Consider the following 27,502-nt stretch of genomic DNA (forward strand, 5'->3'; position numbering starts at 1 on the left):
TCCCCGTGTATCTCTCACACGTACACACACTCACACGTACACACACTCACACGTACACACTCACACGTACACACACTCACACGTACACACACGTACACACACTCACACGTACACACACTCACACGTACACACACGTACACACTCACACGTACACACACTCACACGTACACACACTCACACGTACACACTCACACGTACACACACTCACACGTGCACACACGTACACACACTCACACGTACACACACTCACACGTACACACACTCACACGTACACACTCACACGTACACACGTACACACACGTTCACACACTCACACGAACACACACTCACACGTACACACACTCACACGTACACACTCACACGTACACACGTACACACACTCACACGTACACACACTCACACGAACACACACTCACACGTACACACTCACACGTACACACACTCACACGTACACACACTCACACGTACACACACGTACACACACTCACACGTACACACACTCACACGTACACACACTCACACGTGCACACACGTACACACTCACACGTACACACACTCACACGTACACACACTCACACGTGCACACACGTACACACACTCACACGTACACACACTCACACGTACACACACTCACACGTACACACACTCACACGTGCACACACGTACACACTCACACGTACACACACTCACACGTACACACACTCACACGTGCACACACTCACACCTGCACACACTCACACGTACACACACGTACACACTCACACGTACACATGTACACACACTCACACGTACACACACTCACACGTACACACACTCACAGTTACACACAAGGAGAGAGATGTGTGGAGTGGTTTTGGATGGAGGGAGGTGGGAGGGGAGCCGAAAGCCTCAGCAAACCTTCACTTCTGCCAGGGTTAATAATTCATTGGTGTCTTCTCCAGCTGGGTCAATCATTAATCGTACACACCCCACTCACTCTGACTCATTCCATTCTTTTAAATCCTCTCGCCTGCTCGTCTCCCTCGCAGGAGGAAAAGAGGAGGGTTGGTGAACCGAGCCGATCCATGCATCACCACCACCACCAGCAGCAGCACCACCACCACCAGCACCACCACCAGCACCACCACCAAAAGCAGCAGAACCACCAGCAGCAGCAGCAGCACCACCACCAGTAGCAGCACCACCAGCACCACCACCAGCAGCACCACCAGCAGCAGCAGCACCACCACCACCAGTAGCAGTACCACCACCAGCACCACCACCACCAGCACTACCACCAGCACCACCACCACCACCAGCACCACCACCACCAGTAGCAGTACCACCACCAGCACCACCACCACCACCAGCACTACCACCACCACCAGCACCACCACCACCAACAGCACCACCACCACCAGCACCAGCAGAAATGTCCCCAGGCTCCGTCTCCGCGCCCCTCCGCAGCTGCAGGAGTCTGGCTCCATCTCCTGTCGCCGTTGGCATCGTCGCCGTCTTGGCGGTGGCCGCTGCTTATGAAGGTGGGCGCAGCGTTGGTGGTGCACCAGGGGTTGGTGGTACACACACAGCGTTGGTGGTGTACACACAGCGTTGGTGGTACACACACAGCGTTGGTGGTGTACACACAGCGTTGGTGGTGTACACACAGCGTTGGTGGTGTACACACAGCGTTGGTGGTGTACACACAGTGTTGGTGGTGTACACAGTGTTGGTGGTGTACACCACAGTGTTGGTGGTGTACACACAGTGTTGGTGGTGTACACACACAGTGTTGGTGGTGTACACACAGTATTAGTGGTGTACACACAGTGTTGGTGGTGTACACACAGTGTTGGTGGTGTACACACAGTGTTGGTGGTGTACACACAGCGTTGGTGGTGTACACACAGTGTTGGTGGTGTACACACAGTGTTGGTGGTGTACACACAGCATTGGTGGTGTACACACAGTGTTGGTGGTGTGCACACAGTGTTGGTGGTGCACCAGGGGTTGGTGGTGCACCAGGGGTTGGTGGTGCACCAGGGGTTGGTGGTGTACACACAGTGTTGGTGGTGTACACACAGTGTTGGTGGTACACACACAGTGTTGGTGGTGTACACACAGTGTTGGTGGTGTACACACAGTGTTGGTGGTGTACACACAGCGTTGGTGGTGCACCAGGGGTTGGTGGTGTACACAGTGTTGGTGGTACACACACAGTGTTGGTGGTGTACACACAGTGTTGGTGGTGTACACACAGCGTTGGTGGTGTACACACAGTGTTGGTGGTGTACACACAGTGTTGGTGGTGTACACACAGTGTTGGTGGTACACACACAGTGTTGGTGGTGTACACAGTGTTGGTGGTGTACACCACAGTGTTGGTGGTGTACACACAGTGTTGGTGGTGTACACACACAGTGTTGGTGGTGTACACACAGTGTTAGTGGTGTACACACAGTGTTGGTGGTGTACACACAGTGTTGGTGGTGTACACACAGCGTTGGTGGTGTACACACAGTGTTGGTGGTGTACACACAGTGTTGGTGGTGCACCAGGGGTTGGTGGTGCACCAGGGGTTGGTGGTGCACCAGGGGTTGGTGGTGTACACACAGTGTTGGTGGTGTACACACAGTGTTGGTGGTACACACACAGTGTTGGTGGTGTACACACAGTGTTGGTGGTGTACACACAGTGTTGGTGGTACACACACAGCGTTGGTGGTGTACGGTGCTTTTTTCCGGAATATTTTTGCATGGGTTTTTTTTCACGGATTTTCTGTTTACACAGTCACCACATAGTCACTCTGTTTTCTCGTTCGTGTTTTTGTGTTTTTGTGTTTGTTGCGGTTGGACCCGATTCAAGAGCCGAACGGCTCACAGGGGCTATAACCAAAATAAACTGAAACTGAAGAAAAAAAACATCTGATAAACTGAAGGTGACAAAAACACAAAGCGGCTCGTGGCTCCGCACAACGATGGCTCTTTGAAAGCTCCACGTCTCTCTCCGCGTCTCTCTCGTTCCCCGCGGAGTCAACTCGTTCGCCGAGATGGAGCGCTCCGACGGAGCCTTTGACGCTAGCAGGCGAGGCTGCTCGCTTGTTTAGACGACGCCGACGCCGCTCGAAGCGTCTCACCGCGTGCTGAGATGATGCACAGCGAGCGGTGACCACAAACTGATGATGATGATGATGCCCCGCGTGGCGGCCACGTCCATTCTCGATGTGGGGGTGGGGGTGGTGGGGGAAGCGGAGGACACGGAGGGAAAAATCCACGCGACCACATGAAGAGAGAGTGTGTACGTGTGTGTACGTGTGAGTGTGTGTTTGTGTACGTGTGTGTACGTATGTGTGTGTACGTGAGTGTGTCTGTGTACGTGTGAGTGTGTGTCTGTGTACGTGTGAGTGTGTGTGTTTGTGTACGTGTGAGTGTGTGTACGTGTGTGTACGTGTGTATGTATGTGCGATAGTGTAGCGGTTAGCGCGCTGCGCTATGAACCTGGCAACCCGGGTTCGATTCCCGCTCACGGCCAACACCAGTGACGATTATTCGAACCGGTCCCGGGCCTCCCTTAGGTCGACTCAGCCTCAAATGAGTACATTGCCACTAGGGAGACAAAGGCGGTCGGGCGTGGTGCTGGCCACCCACCCCCTCGTGTACCGTTTCGGCCTTCATAGGTGCTCGCTAACAGCACTTGCCCCTACAGTCTGTTAAGGCTATATGGGGATCTTTGTCTTGTCTTGTACGTGAGTGTGTCTGTGTACGTGTGAGTGTACGTGTGAGTGTGTGTCTGTGTACGTGTGTGAGTGTGTGTCTGTGAGTGTGTGTACATGTATGTACGTGTGAGTGTGTGTCTGTGTACGTGTGAGTGTGTGTCTGAGTACGTGTGAGTGTGTGTCTGTGTACGTGTGTGAGTGTGTGTGTCTGTACCGGGGGAATCTCCATTTGGTACAGCTATAATGGGAGGCTGATCGATGCCCGGGTGCGGTCAAGGGATGGCTCCCTATTGCTCAACCACGTTATGTATGCTGATGATTTGGTAATAGCTGCTCATTCAGAGGAGGAGTTGGAGACGCTGCTGCTGAGACTGGAGCGTGCCACTAAGAGATGGGGGCCTTACCTTCAGCCACACCAAAACTAAGCACCTGCCTGGATATTTTGTACCATCGGACACTCCACCCCCACAACTCCCAATCGGTGATGGGGCAGTTGTGGAGAGAGTGGAGAGTTTCCCATACCTGGGCAGTGTGCTTATGACTGGCTCCAGTTTAACAGCAGAGGTCTCACTCCGAATCAGTCGAGCGGCAATATCTTTTCATCGGTTGCGTAACGCTGTGTGGAAGCTACCTGGTCTGTCGCTCCGCACTAAGCTTCAGGTCTTCTCGGCCACGGTCATTCCCTCCCTTCTCTACGCTTGCGAAACGTGGACCCCCTTAATGGAGCATTTTCGCCGGTTGAAACATTTAGGCTGGCCTGCCTACGATCCATCCTGGGTTTAACCAGACTGGATTGTGTGAGGAGCTCACAAATCCTTGAAAGATCTGGGCAAGGTCCCATCGATGAGCTCCTCCGGCAGGCAAGGCTGGGTCATGTAGCCCGCATGCCCAGCCACCACATGCCGAAACAGCTTTTGTTCGGCCGGATCGAGGGGGCTAAACGGGCGCGGCACGGGCTAGAGAGGAGATGGAGTGATGTGGTACGGGAGGACGTGGAGCTGAGTGGACTTGTCGATGACTGGTACCAGCGGTGTCAAAATTGGCCTCTGTGGAGGAGGCTCGTGAAGGACGCTACTGGGCAGTTGGAGGCAGTCGCCCTCCAACAACAACGGAGGGTGGAGGAGCGACGCTCACAACAACGAGCGGAGCGCCGGGTGGCTAAAGCACAGCAGGTTGGCACAGTAGGGGGCACAGGTGGTGCACCAGCCAGTCATTTCGGTCATCTCAGTCAGTCGACCCGTGGCACCTGGGTCTGCCCCGTGACCTGCCAGCGTGGCCTCAAGGTGCACATGGCCTGGCACAAGCGTCGTGGTGATGTCACCACCACTTAGTGGCGAATGGCAGTTGTTGTGTGTGTGTATGTAGCTGTTAGCGCGCTGCGCTACGAACCCGGCGACCCAAGTTCGATTCCCTCTCACGGCCAACACCGTCAGTGACGATTCTCTGAACCGGTCCTGGGCCTCCCCTAGGTCGACTCAAGCTCAAATGAGTAACCTGGTGCGGTGTGTAGTAAACATCGCCACTGGGGAGACAAAGGCGGCCGGGCGTGGTGCTGGCCACCCACGCCCTCGTGTGCCACAGTGCCGGTAGCCTTGGTAGGTGCTGCTACTCGCGAGCAGCAGCAGCACTTGCCCCGGCAGTCCGTGACAGCCGTCGTGTACACGATGGTGGGGATTTTTTGCACGCGGCGTTTTATATTAAATATTTGCTGTTTTTTTTCCAGGATGTTTCTGTTACGCGTTGTCGCTTTAAGATGTTCTGTGTTCATATTTTGTTTGTTGCGGCTGCACCCGACTTGAGAGCCGCATGGCTCACAACGCTATCTCCATAGATATAAAAGGCAAAGTTGTGATTGTGCGTGTCTGTTCAAAATGTTTAGCGTACTTCCCGACATGCAACAAACTGGAAATTTGCCACGTGGGTGCTTTCCAGACTGTACACCATCCTAAAATTATAAAAATACACTTTTGCTTTTTCTTTAGGGGGGTAGCTCAATAATGCATCTATTTTTTTTGCACGTCAAGTGAGCTGTGACGTCAAATCTGTCACGTGACCCGCGCACGTGGAAGCGTAACGCGTTGTAGTGTAGTAACCCGAGTTCGATTCCCGCTCACGGCCACCGCCGGTGACGATTATTTTTTTACCGGTCCTGGGCCTTCCCTAGGTCGACTTGGCATCAAACGAGTACCTGCTCTGCTGTGTGAACATCGCCACTGGGGGGACGTGGTGAATCCTCGTCCCGGGCGTAGCCGGGTAGTACAGCTCGTACCTAACAAACTTGAAACTTCGTCTCTCTCTGTGTGCGCGCGTGCGCGTGTCTCTCCCCCCACCCACCCACCCCGCCGCAGTGGACCTGCTCGACACGGAGACCGCGCAGGGCGACCTCGGCTGGGTCGCCTCCCCGCCCGATGGGGTGAGTCGAGCGTGGAGGCCACGAGACCTCCGTGGATGTTCGGGGGGGGAGGGGCGTCCATAGATGACGTCACGCACTTAGGGGGCGGGGTCAGACATTTGTGACGATGCGTGACGAGAGAGGGAGGTTTGAGAAATGTGACGTCACATCATCAAAATGCGCAACTTTAAATAAATACAGACAACGCTAAGTTGCCTCGGTGGGAGTAGTTATATTGGAGAAACCAAATGACATGTCTCGGACCGCATTCGTGAACACAAAGCAGACCTGAAACACGGTAGGACCAACACCTCGGCCGTGGCAGATCACTGTTATAATTCAGTAGGCTCACATGACATTGACTTATCCAAGACAGAGGTTCTTTGCAAGCCATCTGGCTACCATGAGAGATTCGTTCATGAGTCTATTCACATATACAAACACAGAGACAATTTCAACCGAGAAGATGGATTCTGGCTTAGCAATCATTGGAAGGATTTGATAAACCATTTCGGGTCTTAATTGATTGTTCACGCTTACGGTGGCCTTCAGACCTCATCCATTATTTTTCGTCTCCCCCCTCCTCTTTTCCGAACATAGATGGACTCGTCCTTCTGAACTGCCAAATCGCTCTCCGTGGTGCTAACGTTAAAAAAACGCCACTTTTTTCTAAATTTCTTGCTGTGGTTTTCACACCTGATGATGATTATGTTAGGGTCGTCGGCCCCCGGGATCTCTCCTGCCTGCGACCCTGCCCGCGAAGTACCGACGCCCCCAGACTCTCCACTAGTGTGGGAGCTGCCGCCGCTGCACTCCTCACCGGGCGGGGAAGGGCCGCCGCGCTCCTGTTCCCCCCCCTGGGCTGTCGAGAGTGATGCCTTACCGGCAGGAAACCCAATCTTCCTCGCTCGCCTCATGGTCCTTGTCGTGTGCAGGTCCTCGAGGGTTGGTAGATTGCAGGCAATTACCTTCTCAGCAGTGTGGATGATACGCTGCAGTCTGCTCTTGTCCTTGGCAGTGGCAGCAGCGTACCAGACGGTTATGGAGGAGGTGAGGATGGATTCAATGATTGCTGTATAGAATTGCACCATCATTGTCTTTGGCAGGTTGAATTTCTTCAGCTGCCATAGAAAGTAAATCCTCTGTTGAGCTTTCTTGGTGAGGGAGCTGATGTTCAGTTCCCACTTGAGGTCCCAGGAGAGAATAGTGCCCAGGAAGCGGAAGGACTCTACACTTTTGACTGGGGAGTCTAACAGGGTGATGGGGGTGAGTGGGGCTGTATTCTTCCTGAAGTCCACAACCATCTCAACTGTCTTTAGAGCATTTAGCTCTAAGTTGTTCTGGCTACACCAGGTCACCAGGTTGTCAGCTTCCCACCTATAGTCAGACTCATCCCCACCAGATATCAGCCCAATGAGGGTGGTGTCGTCCGCAAACTTCAAGAGTTTGACGGACAGATGATTGGAGGTGCAGCTGTTGGTATACAGAGAGAAGAGCAGTGGGGAAAGGACGCAGCCCTGAGGAGTTCTGGTGCTGATGGAGCTGGAGTCAGAGACTTGTGTTCCCAGCTTAACGCACTGCTTCCTGTCAGACAGGAAGTCTGTGATCCAGTAGGGCACGTTCAGCTGGAAGAGCTTGTCCTGAAGCAGGGCAGGGATGATGGTGTTGAAGGCAGAGCTGAAGTCCACAAACAGGATCCTAGCGTAGGATGCTGGGGCATCCAGATGCTGTAGGATGAAGTGGAGGGCCATGTTAACTGCGTCGTCCACAGACCTGTTGGCTCTGTAGGCAAACTGAAGGGGGTCCAGGAGAGGGTCTGTGATGGCTTTGAGGTGTGCCAGGACCAGGCGCTCAAAAGACTTCATTACCACAGATGTAAGGGCGACCGGTCTGTAATCATTTAGTCCTGTTGGCCTTAGCTTTTTGGGCACAGGGATGATGGTGGAGGACTTGAGACAGGCTGGTACATGGCATGTCTCCAGGGAGGTGTTAAAGAGGTAGGTGAACACCGGAGACAGCTGGTCAACGCAGTGCCTGAGGGTGGCTGGAGAGACAGAGTCCGGCCCGGCTGCTTTGCGTGGATTCTGCCTCTTGAAAAGTCTATTAACGTCTCCCTCCTGAAAGGAGAGAGTCGTCTCTGTAGTATGGGTGGGGGATGGGGCCTCTTGAGTGGGAAGGGGTAGTTCAGGACAGTCTAATTGTCTTTCAAATCTGCAGTAGAACTCGTTCAGGTCGTTGGCCAGGCGGGAGTCGTTAGTGGTGTGGGGAGCTCTGGGCTTGTAGTTGGTGATCTGCCTGAGCCCTCTCCAGACAGAAGCAGAGTCGTTAGTAGAGAACTGGTGTTTTAGTCTCTCTGAGTACAGTCGTTTAGCCTCTCTCACCGCTTTGCTAAACCTGTTCTTCGACTCCTTGAATCTGTCTCTATCTCCACCCCTAAACGCTTCCTCCTTCTCCAACCTCAACCTTCTGAGCTTTGCTGAGAACCAGGGCTTGTTGTTGTTAAAGTTCACCCTGTTACGTGTTGGGATACAGCAGTCCTCATAGAAGCTGATGTAGGACGTCACAGCCTCTGTGAGTTCATCCAGACTATTGGTAGCAGTCGTGAACATATCCCAGTCAGTACAGTCTAAGCATGCCCGCAAATCTTCCACAGCCTCACTGGTCCACTGTTTAGATGTCCTCACAGCAAGTTTACAGAGTTTTAGTTTCTGCCTGTATGCAGGAATCAGGTGGACCATGGCATGGTCAGAGTGTCCTAGTGCTGCTCGGGGGACGGCGTGGTAGGCTCTACTGACTGTAGTGTAGCAGTGATCCAGAGTGTTCCCTTCTCTGGTTGGGCATTTAATGAATTGTATGTATTTGGGGAGTTCGTGGCTGAGATTACCTTTGTTAAAGTCGCCAAGTACGATAACCAACGAATCTGGATTTGCTCGCTCCACACTCAGAATCTGATCGGCGAGCATGCGTTGGGCCTCTTTAACCTGAGGACATGGCGGCAAATAAACTCCGACCAAAATGAGCGACGCGAACTCGCGAGGCGAGTAAAACGGTTTACAGGTTATAAAAATTGATTCAAGGAGTGGAGAACAATGTTTCAGAATCACTGTGACATCTACACTCCCCCCCACACTCCCTCCCACACTCCACTCCCTCTCCCCTCATCACGACCGCAGTGGCAGCAGGCTACGAGTGGCCAACGCTCAAGGCCCAGGCTGTACCAGGCGCAGTGCCGCCCCGCCGTGCCCAGGCAGGACAAGTGGCTGCGCACCGCCTGGATCCCGCGCGGCGACGCTCGCCGCATCTTCCTCGAGTTCCGCTTCAGCTTACGGCGCCGGTGCCCCCGTCGCCTCCCGGCCGCCGCCGCCTCCGCCGCCGGCTGCGACGACGACACGTTGGACGTTTACTACCGGGAGTCGGACGACCCCGGCGACGTCGCCGCCGGGGTCTTCGCCGACGACGAGCGGCGGCTCTTCTCCAAGGTCGACGTCGTCGGCTCGGGCGGGTCGGAGGTCGAGGCGGCGGGCGACGTGGGGCCCCTCTCCCGGGGCGGCCTCCGTCTGGCGTTCCGCGACACGGGGGCCTGCGCGTGGCTGGCGTCCGTGCGCGTCTACCGCAGGCGCTGCCCGGCCCTCGCGGTCCGCCTCGCCGAGTTCCCCGACGCTCCGGCCGCCGGCGACGGGCCGTGGGCGCTGTCGGAGGTGACGGGGGCGTGCGTGGGCCACGCGCTCCGGCCCGAGGGGGAGCCGGAGCCGGCGATGTTCTGCAACGCCGACGGCGAGTGGGAGGGCCACCCCGGGAGCTGCGTCTGCCGTGCCGGGTACCAGCAGGCGGGGAACGCCTGCCAAGGTGACGCGTTGGGATTTGTTTTAGTAGATTCATCATCGCTTACCCTCGAGAGAGATGTGGAAAGACCCAGCGGACCTCCCACACACTCACTCGCCCACTCACCCACTCACTCACCTACTCACTCACCCACCCACCTACTCACTCACTCACCCACCCACCCACCCAACCACTTATCCTCCCACCCACTCACTCACTCACCCACTGACTCACCCACTCACTCACTCAACCACTCACCCACCCACTCACTCACTCGCCCACCCACTCACTCACTCACCCACCCACCCACTCACTCACTCACCCAACCACTCACTCACCCACTCACTCACCCACTCACCCACTCACCCACCCACTCACCCACCCACATACCTACTCATCCACTCACTCACCCACTTTCTCACTCACCCAACCACTTACCCACCCACGCACTCTCTCACCCACCCCATCTCATCTCTCTCCCCATCTGCTCATCTCTCTCCCCATCTGCTCATCTCTCTCCCCATCTCTCGCTACTGACAGCACCAACAGTCTGTAAAGGTTCATAATAAAGGTGTTAAACTGAGTCTGTAAAGGCTACAGGTCGGGGGGCGGGACCTTTGTGCGTGCAGTGTGTGAGCAGGGCTCTTATAAGGAGACGGCCCAAGACAGCTCCTGCTCCCGGTGTCCGCCACACAGCACGGGCAGCGTCATCGGAGCGACGTCCTGCACCTGCCACGATGGATACTTCCGGCCCAGCGGCGAGCCCCAGTCTGTGGCCTGTGCAAGTTCGTTCACTATGCGCCATACACTACACTATACACTACTACACTATACACTACTACACTACACTATACAGTACTACACTACACTATACACTACACTACTACACTACACTATACACTACTACACTACACTATACACTACACTATACACTACCTACTACACTACACACTACACTATACACTACACTATACACTACACTATACACTACTACACTACACTATACACTACACTACTACACTACACTATACACTACACTATACACTACTACACTGCACTATACACTACTACACTATACTATACACTACTACACTACACTATACACTACTACACTACACTCTACACTACTACACTACACTATACACTACTACACTATACACTACTACACTACACTATACACTACCTACTACACTACACACTACACTATACACTACACTATACACTACACTATACACTACTACACTACACTATACACTACACTACTACACTACACTATACACTACACTACTACACTGCACTATACACTACTACACTATACTATACACTACTACACTACACTATACACTACTACACTACACTCTACACTACTACACTACACTATACACTACTACACTATACACTACTACACTACACTATACACTACCTACTACACTACACACTACACTATACACTACACTATACACTACACTATACACTACTACACTGTACACTACACTATACACTACTACACTATACACTACACTATACACTACCTACTACACTACACTATACACTACACTATAAACTACTACCCTACACTATACACTACACTATACACTACTATACACTACATTATACACTACACTATACACTACCTACTACACTACACTATACACTACACTATACACTACACTATACACTACTACTATACAGTACTACACTACACTATACACTACTACGCTATACACTACACTATACACTACACTATACACTACCTACTACACTACTCTATAAACTCCGTTCCGCCCCCCCCCCCCCGGCCAGAGCCGCCGTCGGCCCCCAGGGACGTCGTCACCTCGCCGCTCTCCGCCGCCGCCTCGGTGACGCTCCGGTGGAGCCCGCCGGCGAATCCCGGCGGGCGCTCCGACCTCGCCTACTCCGTCGTGTGCCGGCTCTACCCGCCCCCCCTGCGGGGGGGGGGTGGGGAGAGGGGCCAGGAGCCGGCGCCGCCGTGCGGCCCGGCCGTGAGGTTCCGGCCTCCGCTCCCGCTGACGAACGCCTCGGTGGAGGTGAGCGGCCTGCGTGAGAACGCCGCCTACACCCTGGAGGTGCACGCCACCAATGGCGTCTCCCGCCTGAGCGGCGTCCCCTCGGCGTTCGCGGCCGTCCACGTCGCCACGTCACGGGATCGTGAGTCGTCGTCCCCCCCCTCCACCTCTCGCTCACGGCCATCGTCTTTCTTTTTTTGAAATCTCTTTTTCATCTTTAGATATTTAGTTGCTTTTGTCAAATATTTTTTTTCTATCTTTTTTTAAATGGTTTTTTAAAATATTTTTTTAAAAATACATTCTCCTTTTTTAAAAGCTATAACATGCACATAACATTATAATAATATTATTCTTAAATGCTATGCAAAAACATGATAATTATATTATGATTAAAGACAATGCCGCCTGCATTTGCAGCCAGCCAATCACCGCTCTGCATCTTAGTTGGCCGTCTGCATTTGCAGCCGGCCAATCACCGCTCTGCATCTTAATTATCCGCCTGCCTTTGCAGCCAGCCAATCACCGCTCTGCATCTTAGTTGTCCGCCTGCATTTGCAGCCAGCCAATCACCGCTCTGCATCTTAGTTGGCCGCCTGCATTGGCAGCCAGCCAATCACCGCTCTGCATCTTAGTTGTCCGCCTGCATTTGCAGCCAGCCAATCACCGCTCTGCATCTAAATTGTCCGCCTGCATTTGCAGCCAGCCAATCACTGCTCTGCATCTAAATTGGCCGCCTGCATTTGCAGCCAGCCAATCACCGCTCTGCATCTTAGTTATCCGCCTGCATTTGCAGCCAGCCAATCACTGCTCTGCATCTAAATTGTCTGCCTGCATTTGCAGCCAGCCAATCAACGCTCTGCATCTAAATTGGCCGCCTGCATTTGCAGCCAGCCAATCACCGCTCTGCATCTTAGTTGTCCGCCTGCATTTGCAGCCAGCCAATCACCACTCTGCATCTAAATTGTCCGCCTTCATTTGCAGCCAGCCAATCACCGCTCTGCATCTAAATTGGCCACCTGCATTTGCAGCCAGCCAATCACCGCTCTGCATCTAAATTGGCCGCCTGCATTTGCAGCCAGCCAATCACCGCTCTGCATCTTAGTTGTCCGCCTGCATTTGCAGCCAGCCAATCACCGCTCTGCATCTAAATTGGCCGCCTGCATTTGCAGCCAGCCAATCACCGCTCTGCATCTTAGTTGTCCGCTTGCATTTGCAGCCAGCCAATCACTGCTCTGCATCTAAATTGGCCGCCTGCATTTGCAGCCAGCCAATCACCGCTCTGCATCTAAATTGTCCGCCTGCATTTGCAGCCAGTCAATCACCGCTCTGCATCTTAGTTGTCCGCCTGCATTTGCAGCCAGCCAATCACCACTCTGCATCTAAATTGTCCGCCTGCATTTGCAGCCAGCCAATCACCGCTCTGCATCTAAATTGGCCGCCTGCATTTGCAGCCAGCCAATCACCGCTCTGCATCTTAGTTATCCGCCTGCATCAGCAGCCAGCCAATCACCGCTCTGCATCTAAATTGGCCGCCTGAATTTGCAGCCAGCCAATCACCGCTCTGCATCTTAGTTGTCTGCCTGCATTTGCAGCCAGCCAATCACCGCTCTCCATCTAAATTGTCCTCCTGCATTTGTAGCCAGCCAATCACCGCTCTGCATCTAAATTGGCCGCCTGCATTTGCAGCCAGCCAATCACCGCTCTGCATCTTAGTTGTCCGCCTGCATTTGCAGCCAGCCAAGCACCGCTCTGCATCTAAATTGTCCGCCTGCATTTGCAGCCAGCCAATCACCGCTCTGCATCTAAATTGTCCGCCTGCATTTGCAGCCAGCCAATCACCGCTCTGCATCTTTTTTGGGCGTCTCTCGCTGCTCCTGTTCGCCCCGATGCGACCTCACACATCCGTGCACACCGCTTGCAAACCCCCCCAGCGCGCGTGTTACTCCACTACACATGTAACATTATAATTATATTATTCTTAATGCATATACCACTCTAATTATTATTCTTAAAGACAATGCATCATCTGTTATAATTATCATCATCATAGCCATGTTCGCATGTTCACCACAAAGCACCGCGTGTGTGGCTGTTGCAAGTTGAGTTGATTGCTCGCAAAGCGGCGTCCGTCTGCTTGGTGTTTGAACATCTCACCGCAACTCGTATTTCATTCAGCAGCAAGGGGAAACGCACACCGATTGTCACTCACCGCACCTCGAGACGTTGGCCAGGGGGGTAAACAAACGAGTTAGCGCGTGACCACATGCTGTGATTGCCCGCAGCACCGTCACCCGTGGTGCGTGTCCACACGGAGATCGTCTCTGAAGACGCCGTCCTGTTGACCTGGGCCGAGCCGGAGCAGCCCAATGGCATCGTTATGGACTATGAAGTCAAATGCTTTGACGAGGTGCGTAGCGGCTCGCGATTATCCATTTTACTTGCGCGCGTGTGCGTGTGAATGTGCACGCGCGTGCGTGCTGAGCGGTGGTGCAGCGATACGCGCTACGCTGCGCTACGAACCCGGCGTCTCGAGTTCGATTCCCGCTCACGGCAACCGGCACCGGTGACGATAATCTGAACGAGTCCTGGGTCTCCCCTAGGTCGACTCAGCCTCAAATTGAGTACCCTGGTGCGGTGTGTAGTAAACATTGTTGTATATATAGGTGTTATGAAATTCGCATAATTTATCCGAAATTATGTTAATCAGTGTAATTATGTGCATAAATTATGCTGATTCGAGAGATAATCGTATTAATTTATGCGAGTGAGCGTGGTTATGATAATGCAGGTCGTTATGGATTATAAGGTCGAGCCTCGGTGACGAGGATTGTGTTATGAATTGGAATAACGCAATTAATCGTATGCAGTGACGCAGGCGTTGTGAGCGTGAATGAGAGAGAGTCGATTCGACTCTGCTCTTTAATTCCGTATTATCGATAAGGATACGATTACTCTCGATTGAACATTATGAATTATGTGTGTTATGGATTATGTGTGGTGATAGTGTACTTATGATAGGTCCCCAGGATTCAGATCTCATACGCAGAACAATATTATGCAGGATTTCAGGAAGAATCACACACAAACGTTCTGCTTTTATCAATTTTATTTCTAGCTAACTTTAATTTTTGGATAATATGAAAACTCAATCTCGGGATTTGGAATTTCAACACAGCGTTAACATAACATCACGATTGCGTTGTTTCACCTCGATAGCGGCACCTGTGGTTAATTCCCGACGCGTAACGCAATCGATCGGTTGTTGAGAGAGAGATTAAAAATATGCGAACTATTCTATCAAACCTTAACTTTATAATATGCAAACTCGTATACTTGAATTGTTACACAATACGGCACTTGGTCTTTGATTCGTATCCAATCCTTAATACATTCTGATATGCGAAGTTATTATGCTTGAAATCGTCAGCACAGTACCACGTTGATGTTCGTTCATTGATTCATAACGATTATGAATTTAAAGCGTTCGACTGAAATACTTCTAATTACCTTATCAACAACACTCGATGGCCGCAATGCTTCGTTACTTGAATTGTCACACAACACAGCATTCGGTCATTGATCATGCGCGGCCCTTAATGCAATTATTGTCACGTTGTTAACAATAGGATGACTAATTATTATGCAACGCTACTCGTTGAAGGGGCACTCCAACCAGTATTATTCTTGGAGGCACAAATATGCATTTGAATTCGTTATTTCATTCGTGGATACCAGCAAGATTATGTAGAAAGAAAATATTAACGAACGACTCAAGTATTTCTAATCGACTTCTCAACGCGACTCAATGGGTGGCGATGTTTCCTTTTTAGATCCTTATCTCGGGCCAATCTTTTAATTAATTGTGGCCAGATCCCTGACAGGGAACCGGTTGAGCACGCTCTTCACCCCCGCGAGCGGCGCTCCGTGGTGAGGTGCCAAGAATTAATCCTTGTTAATGGGTCAGTTGGTAATTTATGCGGTTAGAAGTACAGCCCCAGCACAATATTACAGAGGAAAATTATGAACACTCTTAAAAACGATGGATTATTCACTCGGTCGTTGCGATGTTTCCACAATCACGGATGGTTCAATGGCTTGAGGTTTTAGGCTTTGTTAATGACCCGTGTGTGTGTGTGTTGAATGGTATGAGTGGTGAAAGAGTAGGCCAATGTTCGGAATCGATTCTTTGCGTCAAGCAGACGTCTGGTTTGTCGTGTAGTGGGGGGCAGTGTATCATACGTATCAGTTGATTCTTCTTTCAGTAGTTGGTTCGGACTCGACGGATGTTGGTGAACGAGTAGATACGCTCTTTTGCTGCCCGTGTGCAGGGTGGGGTGGGGGCCACTACTAAGTCCCGTGTGTGGCAGATGGTCCCCGCGATAACGATCTGTTTGCCCTGGCGTGAAATTCCTCTCTCGCGCTCTTCGGGAGAGACAAAGGTGGTCGGGAGCACCTCTTTATACTTTCGACTTATATTTCTCAAATACCATTTGGTCCCATGTTCGCCAAGACTCGTGTTTGTAACTACGTCCTCCCGACACCTCTCGGTTTTACCGAGGTTCGAATTGTTATGATAGAATTATTAAAAAGAAAAATAATTATCATCCTGAGTTTAAGAGGTCCGTTTCTTGATTGTTGGAATCCATATCCCTTGGTTCTGTAAGGTTCTATAATGGAATGTCGTGTAAGGTTAACACGTTGTTATTATTAATATTATATTGCAATTTTCTTTAAAACTGTCTTTGCCTGGTTGCCGTGTGTGGGGTGGGGTGTGTCTCCTCATCAAACCCGGCTGGCTTTTCCAGATGGCCCCTTGTGATAAGGTGTAATTCCTGCTTCTCCGCGCTGTGAGAGGGACAAAGGTGGTCGGGGTTGCTTGGGATATTGTTTAAATTATTTTGCAAGTTTACCCGTTGTCTCATTCCTTCTCGATAACCTTTGATGTGACTTGGTATTCCTGCTCCAAGCTTTGTTTTAACAGTAAAAGTATTAAAGGTGAAAATCATTTGATAGCGAATTAATCATTGGATAATATTCACTGATGTGTCTGGTGGCCTGTTCTTAATTGGAGTGAGCGTTAGGATCGCTAATTCTATCTTATTCTTGTTGTTGCCTTTTTTTTTACTGGCAAATAAGGAAAAGAATATGTATACGATTTACCCTGTTGGCGTCTCTGTGTCTACTCTCTTGGTGTTCTGACCTCGGAGGGACCTTTCCTAAGGGCCCATCAAACTCTTGTTCACCTGGAGATTTTTGCCGATAGCTGTTACATCCTCCTCGCCTTGAGAGTTTTATTATTTCTTTATATATATATATGGCCTGTTTATGACCGACATCTGGTTTTTCGTGTTTCTGGCTTACGGGTTTTATTCATTAAAAAATATAAATTGTTTGTCACGAAAGAAAGGAAAAAGAAATCTAGGTGTATGCATCCGTAAATATTCTTATGGATATTAATTGTGGAAAAAGGGCCGTATACAACAACATCACCACTGTGGATACAAAGGCGGCCGGGCGTGGTGCTGACCACCCACCCCCTCGTGTGCCTCCATAGGTGGCCGCTAACAGCACTCGCCCCGACAGTCTGCTGACACTATACGGGGGTTCTTTGTCTTTGCATTAGCAAGTGGAGGGCAGTAGAGTTAACACAACAATATGCTGTGAACCACGTGACCCAGGTTCAATGGGTCTCTGTGGGATGAGTCTGAACCCATCCCCCCCCCATCTGTACCCCCCCATCTGTACCCCCCCCCCCCCCCCCCCATCTGTACCCCCCACCAGGATGACGACGACGAGAGAGGTAATGAGGCTGATCTCCAGCGTGCCGAGCATCACCGTGACGGGGCTCCGGCATGCCGCGGTTTACTCACTGCAGGTCCGCGCTCGCAACGCCGCCGGCTACGGAGACTACAGCCCCACACTCCACTTCCAGACGTCTCCCGCACGTGAGCAACAACACCACCATCCAATCACCACCACCACCCAATCACCACCACCACCCAATCACCACCACCACCCAATCGCCACCACCACCCAATCACCACCACCACCCAATCATCACCACCACCCAATCCAGCCACCACCCACCACCACCAGCCACCACCACCCAATCACCACCAACCAGCATCAACCCTACCCAACCACTACCCAACCACTACCCACCCACCACCAACCAGCACCAACCCCACCACCACCAACCACCACCAAGCCCACCACCACCAACCCCCAACCACCACCCCACCACCACCAACTAGCACCACCACCACCCACCACCAATCACCACCCACCCACCACCAACCACTACCAACCCCACCACCACCAACCACCACCCCAGCACCATCCCCACCCAACCACTACGCCGCCACCACCACCACCCCACCACCTCCACTCACCAGCACCACTCACCAGCACCATCCCCATCACCTCAGCACCATACCCACACACACACCACCTCTCATACACACACACACACCTCATACACACCACTCCTCATACACATACACACCACTCATACACACACACACACCACTTCTCATACACACACACCTCTCACACACACACACACCACCACTCATACACACACACACCACTCCTCATACACACACACACACCTCACACACACACACCACTCATACACCCACACACACACCACTCCTCATACACACGCACACACCACTCACACACACACACCACCCCTCATACACACACACCACCCCTCATACACACACACACACCACCCTTCATACACACACACCTCTCACACACATACACACACACCACCCCTCACACACCACCCCTCACACACCACCCCTCATACACTCACAACAACAACCGCCATTCGCCACTAAGTGGCGAATGATGGAACGTAAATGAAGGCACTGTAAAAAAAACTGCATATTTCCTTCCTTTATGCTTAACTGAAATAAATGTCTGCACCTTTAAAATGGTGATGTGACCTTGATATCGCGTTAATGCTGTAAATGGTTTGGGGGAGTGTTATTGTTTTTTATTAACCCTAACCCTAACCCTAGGGGACGAGACTGTCTGGACAGCGCTGTCCTCCAGACAGTCTCGTCCCCTTCACCTGATGAAGGCCGCTTGCGTTGTGGCCGAAACGTCGTGAGAGTTTTACCGCGTTATTTTATTTTAGCAATTTATTATTTTAGTCTCATTCTACGTGGTGGTGACTTTAGCGAAAGAACCAAAGAAGATGAATCCTCGCAGTCACGAAAGCTTCAAATCGAAAAGTGTTAACATTGTTTTGCAGCACCCCGTCGTTTGCCGTGGGTTCACACTCCCCAACGCATGCACCACACAGCGACCGGCCAGTGCACAACCAGCAAGCAATCGGCACGTTTTATTCACGTGACGAACCTTACTTAGCAGCTGGACGGGGGGGGGGGGGGGGTCCTCACACCTGCTCTACGTGCTACCCACTGTCATCGACCCCTCGGCCCGCAGGAGAGTTTGGGAAGGTGCACGTCGGATACCTGAAGCGCCAGGGCAGCAGCGGAGGGGCGGCAACAGTGCGCGTGGCCATCAAGACGCTGAAGGGCGGATCCAGCAAGCAGCAGCAGCAGCAGGACTTCCTATGTGAGGCGAGCATCATGGGACAGTTCGAGCATGACAACATCGTCCGCCTGGAGGGCGTCGTCACCAAGAGTGAGCTTCGAGAACGTCCAATCGATGCCACACGCATTTTAAACAAACTAAAAACTGGCAATTAATCTTTGTTTGTTTTTTCCGGTAAAGTCACATATAAATAAGAAGTAATAAAATAACATAATAGCGTACGACGTTTCGGTTGCAACGCAAGCAGCCATCATCAGGTACAGAAGAACTAAATTTAAGAGAGAGGGGAAATACATAACCCCAGATGTATACAACCGAAACGTCGGACGCTATTATGTTATTTTATTATTTCTTATTTATACGTGACTTTACCGAAAAAAACAAAGATTAATTCCTGCAGTCACAAAAGCTTCGAACCAAGTTTAAAACTGGCAAGTCTGTTATGTAGCTGGCTGTCCAGTTGATTATGCCCGTTGTTTTAATCACTGGTGATTGTACTCAGATTGGAAATGTTGTGGATTTGCTCTCCAACACACCGGTGTGGTGTACTTCTATACTACACTATACACACTGCACATTACACTATACACAACACTATACACGACTATACACTACACTCCTCTATACTACATTATACACTACTATACACTACATGCCACTGGTTCTTTATGTTCTAAAGATGTAGATGCCACTGGTTCCTCACGTGCTGCAGATGTAGATGCCACTGGTTCTTCACGTTCTGCAGATGTAGATACCACTGGTTCTTCACGTTCTGCAGATGTAGATGCCACTGGTTCTTCACGTTCTGTAGATGTAGATGCCACTGGTTCTTCATATTCTGCAGCTGTAGATGCCACTGGTTCTTCACATTCTGCAGATGTAGATGCACTGGTTCTTCACATTCTGCAGATGTAGATGCCACTGGTTCTTCACGTTCTGCAGATGTAGATGCCACTGGTTCTTCACGTTCTGCAGATGTAGATGCCACTGGTTCTTCACGTTCTGCAGATGTAGATGCACTGGTTCTTCACGTTCTGCAGATGTAGATGCACTGGTTCTTCACGTTCTGCAGATGTAGATACCACTGGTTCTTCACGTTCTGCAGATGTAGATGCCACTGGTTCTTCACGTTCTGTAGATGTAGATGCCACTGGTTCTTCATATTCTGCAGATGTAGATGCACTGGTTCTTCACATTCTGCAGATGTAGATGCCACTGGTTCTTCACGTTCTGCAGATGTAGATGCCACTGGTTCTTCACGTTCTGCAGATGTAGATGCCACTGGTTCTTCACGTTCTGCAGATGTAGATGCACTGGTTCCTCACGTGCTGCAGATGTAGATGCCACTGGTTCTTCACGTTCTGCAGATGTAGATACCACTGGTTCTTCACGTTCTGCAGATGTAGATGCCACTGGTTCTTCACGTTCTGTAGATGTAGATGCCACTGGTTCTTCATATTCTGCAGCTGTAGATGCCACTGGTTCTTCACATTCTGCAGATGTAGATGCACTGGTTCTTCACATTCTGCAGATGTAGATGCCACTGGTTCTTCACGTTCTGCAGATGTAGATGCCACTGGTTCTTCACGTTCTGCAGATGTAGATGCCACTGGTTCTTCACGTTCTGCAGATGTAGATGCACTGGTTCTTCACGTTCTGCAGATGTAGATGCACTGGTTCTTCACGTTCTGCAGATGTAGATGCCACTGGTTCTTCACGTTCTGCAGATGTAGATGCCACTGGTTCTTCACGTTCTGCAGATGTAGATGCCACCACCATCTATTGCGCAGAGGTTGAACCTCTGACTCTCGGTTCAGAACGGGCAACCGGACGTACGAACAGGTTTGTTTGTACCTCTGAGAGTTCGTAAGAGGAACATTCGTAAGTAGAGGAGTCCCTGTGTATGAACCCACAGCGACGCATCTTGGCAGAGATACAAGGTGTGTATGTGACCAAGTGATGATGTTACGGTATAAGTCGTGAATGCTGTGCGTGGATTGCTAACGTTTGGTTTTCTTGTCCTCTCGACGAAGGTAAACCTGTCATGATCATCACCGAATTCATGGAAAACCATTCCTTGGATTTATTCCTCAGGGTAAGAAGTGGCAATGCCAAATGATGCGATCATCTGTGTGTTGCAGTCTCACACTCCTCAGCGGTTGTGTGTGTAACTGTCCACAAATGGAGAGCACACGGTGGCATTGTTGTGTGTGTGTGCTGTAGATCCTACTAACCGGGGCTCCGCTTGTGGTGACAACTGCACGCGTCTGCGTCAAACTTCCTTTGTACCTTACGTAGCCAACTGGCGCGGGGGGGGGGGACAAACTAAACACAACAAGCGAGAGTTCTAAACAAATTAGTTTAGACAACGATGACTTAAACGCACATAGCAGCTCCCGGAAGAGCATTCCAGACGGCCGCACAACAAGCAGCACAACGTCACCCAGGCGGCTCCTCATCGCCTCCTCTTCTCCCTCCCTTCCTCTTCCTTCTCCCCCCTCTCCTCCCCCCTCTCCCCCCTCTCCTCCCCTCCTCCCTCCCTCTCTCCCCCCCCTGGCCGGGCACGGTGTAGATGAAGAAGGGGCACCTGGTGGTGACCCAGCTGCTCGGGATGCTGCGTGACGTCGCATCGGGCATGGAGTACCTGTCCCGCAAGGGCTATGTGCACCGCGACCTGGCCGCCCGCAACGTGCTCGTGAGTGGCGAGCTGACGTGCAAGGTGTCCGACTTTGGCCTCTCGCGGACGCTTCTACTGGACGCCGACCCCGAGGGAGCGTACACCTCCCGGGTAAGGCGGGGCAGGAAAAAAGAAGCGCCGGCGTCGTCGACGGCCGACGTTCGGCCGACGTTCGGCCGACGTTCGGCCGGAGTCGAGGAGAAGGCAAAGCCGCGCCGGCCCGGCGTGTGTCGGCGCGGCGTTACCGCTCCCTAAGGGGCTTCCGTTTTTCGCCGAAAGTACTTGCCGCCGCCGTGCGTCGAGCGAAATGCATTAACCTCACACACACACACACACGCACACACGCACACACACACGCACACACACACACACACGCACACACACACACACGCACACACACGCACACACACACGCACACACGCACACACGCACACACACATACACACGCGCACACACACACACGCACACATGCACACACGCGCGGTGAAAGTGCAAACGTGCAGCGTACGGTGTGGACCCGTGAATCTCGACGCTCGGCGCGTCGAGGCGGCGCGAACTCGCGACGCCGGCTTTGACCCGGCAAACCCTTCGCCGCGTGCCGACGACGTCGGGCCGCGAGAGCCCCGCGTGCCGGACCCGAGGGCGAGGTCCCGTTGTGAATGTTCCCCACCAGGGGGGGAAGATCCCGATCCGCTGGACCGCCCCGGAGGCCATCGCACAGCTCAGGTTCACGTCGGCGAGCGACGTGTGGAGCTACGGCATCGTCGTGTGGGAGGTGACGTCGTACGGCGAACGGCCGTACTGGGACATGAGCAACCGGGACGTGAGTTCAGCACCGGCACCCCTGTGTGTGTGTCTGTGGTCTCTGTGTGTGTGTCTGTGGTCTCTGTGTGCGGCTGTGGGTCTCTGTGTGAGTAGTCTATGGGTCTCTGTGTGTAGTCTATGGGTCTCTGTGTGAGTACTCTATGGGTCTCTGTGTGTAGTCTATGGGTCTCTGTGTGAGTAGTCTGTGGTCTCTGTGTGCGGCTGTGGGTCTCTGTGTGAGTAGTCTATGGGTCTCTGTGTGAGTAGTCTATGGGTCTCTGTGTGTGTGTCTGCGGTCTCTGTGTGAGTAGTCTGTGGTCTCTGTGTGCGGCTGTGGGTCTCTGTGTGATTAGTCTATGGGTTTCTGTGTGAGTAGTCTATGGGTCTCTGTGTGGTGAGTCTATGGGTCTCTGTGCGAGTAGTCCATGGGTCTCTATGCGAGTAGTCTGTGGGTCTCTGTGTGAGTAGTTTATGGGTCTCTGTGTGAGTAGTCTATGGGTCTCTGTGTGAGTAGTCTATGGGTCTCTGTGTGAGTAGTCTATGGGTCTCTGTGTGAGTAGTCTATGGGTCTCTGTGTGAGTAGTTTATGGGTCTCTGTGTGAGTAGTCTATGGGTCTTTGTGTGAGTACTCTATGGGTCTCTGTGTGAGTAGTCTATGGGTCTCTGTGTGAGCAGTCTATGGGTCTCTGTGTGAGTAGTCTATGGGTCTCTGTGCGAGTAGTTTATGGGTCTCTGTGAGTAGTCTATGGGTCTCTGTGTGAGTAGTCTATGGGTCTCTGTGTGAGTAGTCTATGGGTCTCTGTGTGAGTAGTCTATGGGTCTCTGTGTGAGTAGTTTATGGGTCTCTGTGTGAGTAGTCTATGGGTCTTTGTGTGAGTACTCTATGGGTCTCTGTGTGAGTAGTCTATGGGTCTCTGTGTGAGCAGTCTATGGGTCTCTGTGTGAGTAGTCTATGGGTCTCTGTGCGAGTAGTTTATGGGTCTCTGTGAGTAGTCTATGGTTCTCTGTGAGTACTCTATGGGTCTCTGTGTGAGTAGTCTATGGGTCTCTGTGTGAGTAGTCTATGGGTCTCTGCGTGAGTACTCTATGGGTCTCTGTGTGTAGTCTCTGGGTCTCTGCGTGAGTACTCTATGGGTCTCTGTGTGTAGTCTATGGGTCTCTGTGTGAGCAGTCTATGGGTCTCTCTGTGAGTAGTCTATGGGTCTCTGTGTGAGTCGTCTATGGGTCTCTGTGTGAGTAGTCTATGGGTCTCTGTGTGAGTAGTCTATGGGTCTCTGTGTGAGTAGTACTCTATGGGTCTCTGTGTGAGTAGTACTCTATGGGTCTCTGTGTGAGTAGTACTCTATGGGTCTCTCTGTGAGTAGTCTATGGGTCTCTGTGTGAGTAGTACTCTATGGGTCTCTGTGTGAGTAGTACTCTATGGGTCTCTGTGTGAGTAGTACTCTATGGGTCTCTGTGTGAGTAGTCTATGGGTCTCTGTGTGAGTAGTACTCTATGGGTCTCTGTCAGTAGTCTATGGGTCTCTGTGTGGGTAGTCTATGGGTCTCTGTGTGAGTACTCTATGGGTCTCTGTGTGAGTAGTCTATGGGTCTCTGTGTGAGTACTCTATGGGTCTCTGTGTGAGTAGTACTCTATGGGTCTCTGTGTGAGTAGTACTCTATGGGTCTCTGTGTGAGTACTCTATGGGTCTCTGTGTGAGTACTCTATGGGTCTCTGTGTGAGTAGTACTCTATTGGTCTCTGTGTGAGTAGTACTCTATGGGTCTCTGTGTGAGTAGTACTGTATGGGTCTCTGTGTGAGTAGTCTATGGGTCTCGTACCCCCCAGGTGATGGAGGCAGTAGAGGGCGGCTGGCGTCTGCCGTGCCCCATGGACTGCCCCATGCTTCTCCGCCGCCTCATGCTGAGCTGCTGGCAGCAGGAGAGCTCCTGGCGGCCCTCGTTCAGCCGCCTTGTTACCGCCGTCACTGACGTGCTGCACGACACGGCCAGGTGCGTTTGTGTGTGTGCGTCTGTGTGTGTGTGAGTTTGTCTGTGTGTGCGTGTGTCTGTGTGTGTGTGTGGGGAGCAAGAAAACAACCCCCTACCTCTTCGTGGTGCCGGACTGCAACGCTGTCGTGGGCGGTGCCGTGGGAGGAGGGACAATTTAAATTGGCCTTTCCCTTCATGGTGTTTGTGACCACCACAGCGACCAAATGGGGGATCTGGACGGGTGCGAGGGGTTGGTAACCCCTCCACCTTCAATTAATTATGACTAAATCATGAATGAAATTTTTAATTAATAAGCTTGTGCCGGAGGACAGGCATCTATGACATCTCCTGGCCAAAACCCCATTTGGCGGAGCCGGGAGACTGAATCCTCACCATCGGAGCTCCTCCAGAAACAACAACAAAAAACCACTACGCGTGGCCACGTGGAATGTTCGAACGCTCACTGCGGAGGAGAGGCTGCCACTCCTCTGTCGGGAGCTGGACCGGAACCGCCTGGATCTCTGCGATATTCAGCAGGTCCGGTAGACCGGCTCTGGCTCCTGCCACCATGAGGGGTGGATAGTCCTCTACTCGGGGCAGGAGACTGCTAAACAACAGAGAGCGAGTGGCTCTTCTATCTAAACAAAAGAATGAAAGGGGCGTGGAAGCGTGGCGGTGAGGTGGGGGAAGCTGTAAGCCCCAGGCTACTTTGGGCTCGCCTTCCCATCAACCGGAGGCAAGGAGTGGTGGTCGTGGTTAGTTATGCCCCCACCGAAGACGAACATCCGTGGAGGGATGCAGGCAAGGCCGATGAGTCAGGTGAGCACCTGTCAAAGGTGCTCACCTGAGTTGGTCATGATGCTGTCACCTGGTCTGGAGTGATTGGAAGGCATGAGCCAGATCAGCTCAATAACAGCGGCAGGAGGCTGCTAAATTTTTGTGCAGCCCATGGGCTTGTCATTACCAACACGCTGTTCCGGCATCGGCGCATCCACGCACCATCATGGATGCAAGCAAGAACATCTGCTGAACTACATAGTGACAGAAGAGCATGTTCTGTCAGTCGACCCGTGGCACCTGCTGGGTCTGTCCCGTGACCTCCTGCCAGCGGGCGTTAGACACTCCACGTGGCCTCAAGGTGTGCATGGCCTGGCACAAGCGTCGTGGTGACGTCACCGCCACTTAGTGGCGAATGGCGGTTGTTGTTATGTATGTGTGTATGTGTGTGTATGTGTGTGTGTATGTGTGTATGTATGTTTGTATATGTGTGTATGTGTGTGTATGTTTGTATGTATGTTTGTATGTGTGTGTGTATGTGTGTGTGTATGTGTGTGTATGTATGTGTGTGTATGTGTGTATGTATGTATGTGTGTATGTATGTGTGTACGTATGTGTGTACATGTGTATGTATGTGTGTGTGTGCATGTGTGTATGTGTGAGCGATAGTGTAGCGATAGTGTATGTGTGTGTGTATATGTGTGTGTATGTGTGTGTGTATGTGTGTATGTGTGTATGTGTGTGTGTGCGTGTGGGGAGCGGTGGTATAGTGGTCAGCACGCCGCCCTACGAACCCGGCGACACCGGATTTGATTCCCGCTCACGGCCAACACCAATGACGATTATCTGAACCGGTCCTGGGCCTCCACTAGGTCGACTCGGCCTCAAACGAGTACCCGGTGCGTTGTGTAGTAAGCATCGCTAGCACTGGGGCGACGTGATGATGACGCGCACCGCTTCCCGGTAAAACAAAAACAGGAAACGAGAGCGGGCGGCACAAACGTCGCGACCACTTTGGCCTTCTCACGGTCCCAATGAGGGTCTGCCCGGTGGTCGGTGTTCCACCCTCGTCACCTTCCACTCCCTTCTCTCCCCCTGCCCAGCTTGTCGTCTCCGGCGGCGGTGGCCTCCATTCACGGCGACGCCTTATCACCGCCAACGCCAACGCCGATTCCGCCGCCGTCTCCTCCCACTCGGTTGTAGTCGTGTTCGCTGGCGCGTCCTCCACTCGGGGTCTCAGCGTTTGCCTCTCGTGTCCCGTTGGGTTTTTCTCACGGCGCTCCCCCGTCGGTTTTAACACTTTCTATTGTTTTTCCCCCGCTCGCGACGACCTGCGTCTTCCCCGTGCTCGTTTGTTGTTCGCGTGCCTCCTCTTTGATCCCTTAACTTGTGTAATGACAGGGTGACACCTGCCGGCCTGTAGGGGTAATTGACGGTCGTGGCTGCATCACATCGTCTCTTCGTGTTCTTTACTAACCACACAGACTATAGTGGAAGCAGGGCCGACGACTTACACAATCCCTGGTCAGCTCCTCTCTCCGCTGCTGGATGACGCCGTTACTGCTGCTGCTGCTGCGTGCGGCCGTGATTCGACTGCTGCTGCTGCCACGTCTCCAGGCGTTTGAGTTGTGCGCTGAGTTGAGGCTCTTTATGTAATCACTACCTGGGGGCTGCTGCGTTGGTTCATCCACTAAGGGGGAGTTGGGACATCGCCCCACAAAGCAGCTCGAGATGACAAATTACTTTTCTAATAAAAAAATTAACTTTT

General features: G+C 52.1%; 1 protein-coding gene across 1 annotated transcript; it reads left to right on the forward strand.

Moving 5' to 3' along the window:
• The first annotated feature begins 568 nt into the window (after positions 1 to 568).
• LOC142910233 (ephrin type-A receptor 3-like) lies at positions 569 to 27,502 on the forward strand. The gene is made up of 13 exons (XM_076059939.1): positions 569 to 1,520; positions 6,043 to 6,107; positions 9,260 to 9,932; positions 10,538 to 10,693; positions 11,712 to 12,077; positions 14,218 to 14,342; positions 17,717 to 17,876; positions 19,397 to 19,597; positions 21,541 to 21,602; positions 22,080 to 22,295; positions 22,858 to 23,007; positions 24,815 to 24,978; positions 26,838 to 27,502. Exons 1-13 carry the CDS (start codon positions 1,412 to 1,414, stop codon positions 26,935 to 26,937), a joined length of 2,547 nt encoding a protein of 848 aa, XP_075916054.1. The 5' UTR covers positions 569 to 1,411; the 3' UTR covers positions 26,938 to 27,502.

This window comes from Petromyzon marinus, unplaced genomic scaffold (genome assembly GCF_048934315.1).
Source record: "Petromyzon marinus isolate PM22_M1 ecotype Great Lakes invasive population unplaced genomic scaffold, UKy_Petmar_22M1.pri1.0 PM_G_Scaffold_14, whole genome shotgun sequence".
NCBI lineage: Eukaryota > Metazoa > Chordata > Hyperoartia > Petromyzontiformes > Petromyzontidae > Petromyzon > Petromyzon marinus.

Bases quoted from the DNA above. Each gene is read 5' to 3' on its own strand.
- LOC142910233 (XM_076059939.1), top strand. From the start codon at position 1,412: ATGTCCCCAGGCTCCGTCTCCGCGCCCCTCCGCAGCTGCAGGAGTCTG. The intron at 10,694-11,711 runs GTTCGTTCACTA...CCCCCCGGCCAG, and splicing joins CCAGTCTGTGGCCTGTGCAA to AGCCGCCGTCGGCCCCCAGG. The intron at 24,979-26,837 runs GTGCGTTTGTGT...CCCCCTGCCCAG, and splicing joins GTGCTGCACGACACGGCCAG to CTTGTCGTCTCCGGCGGCGG.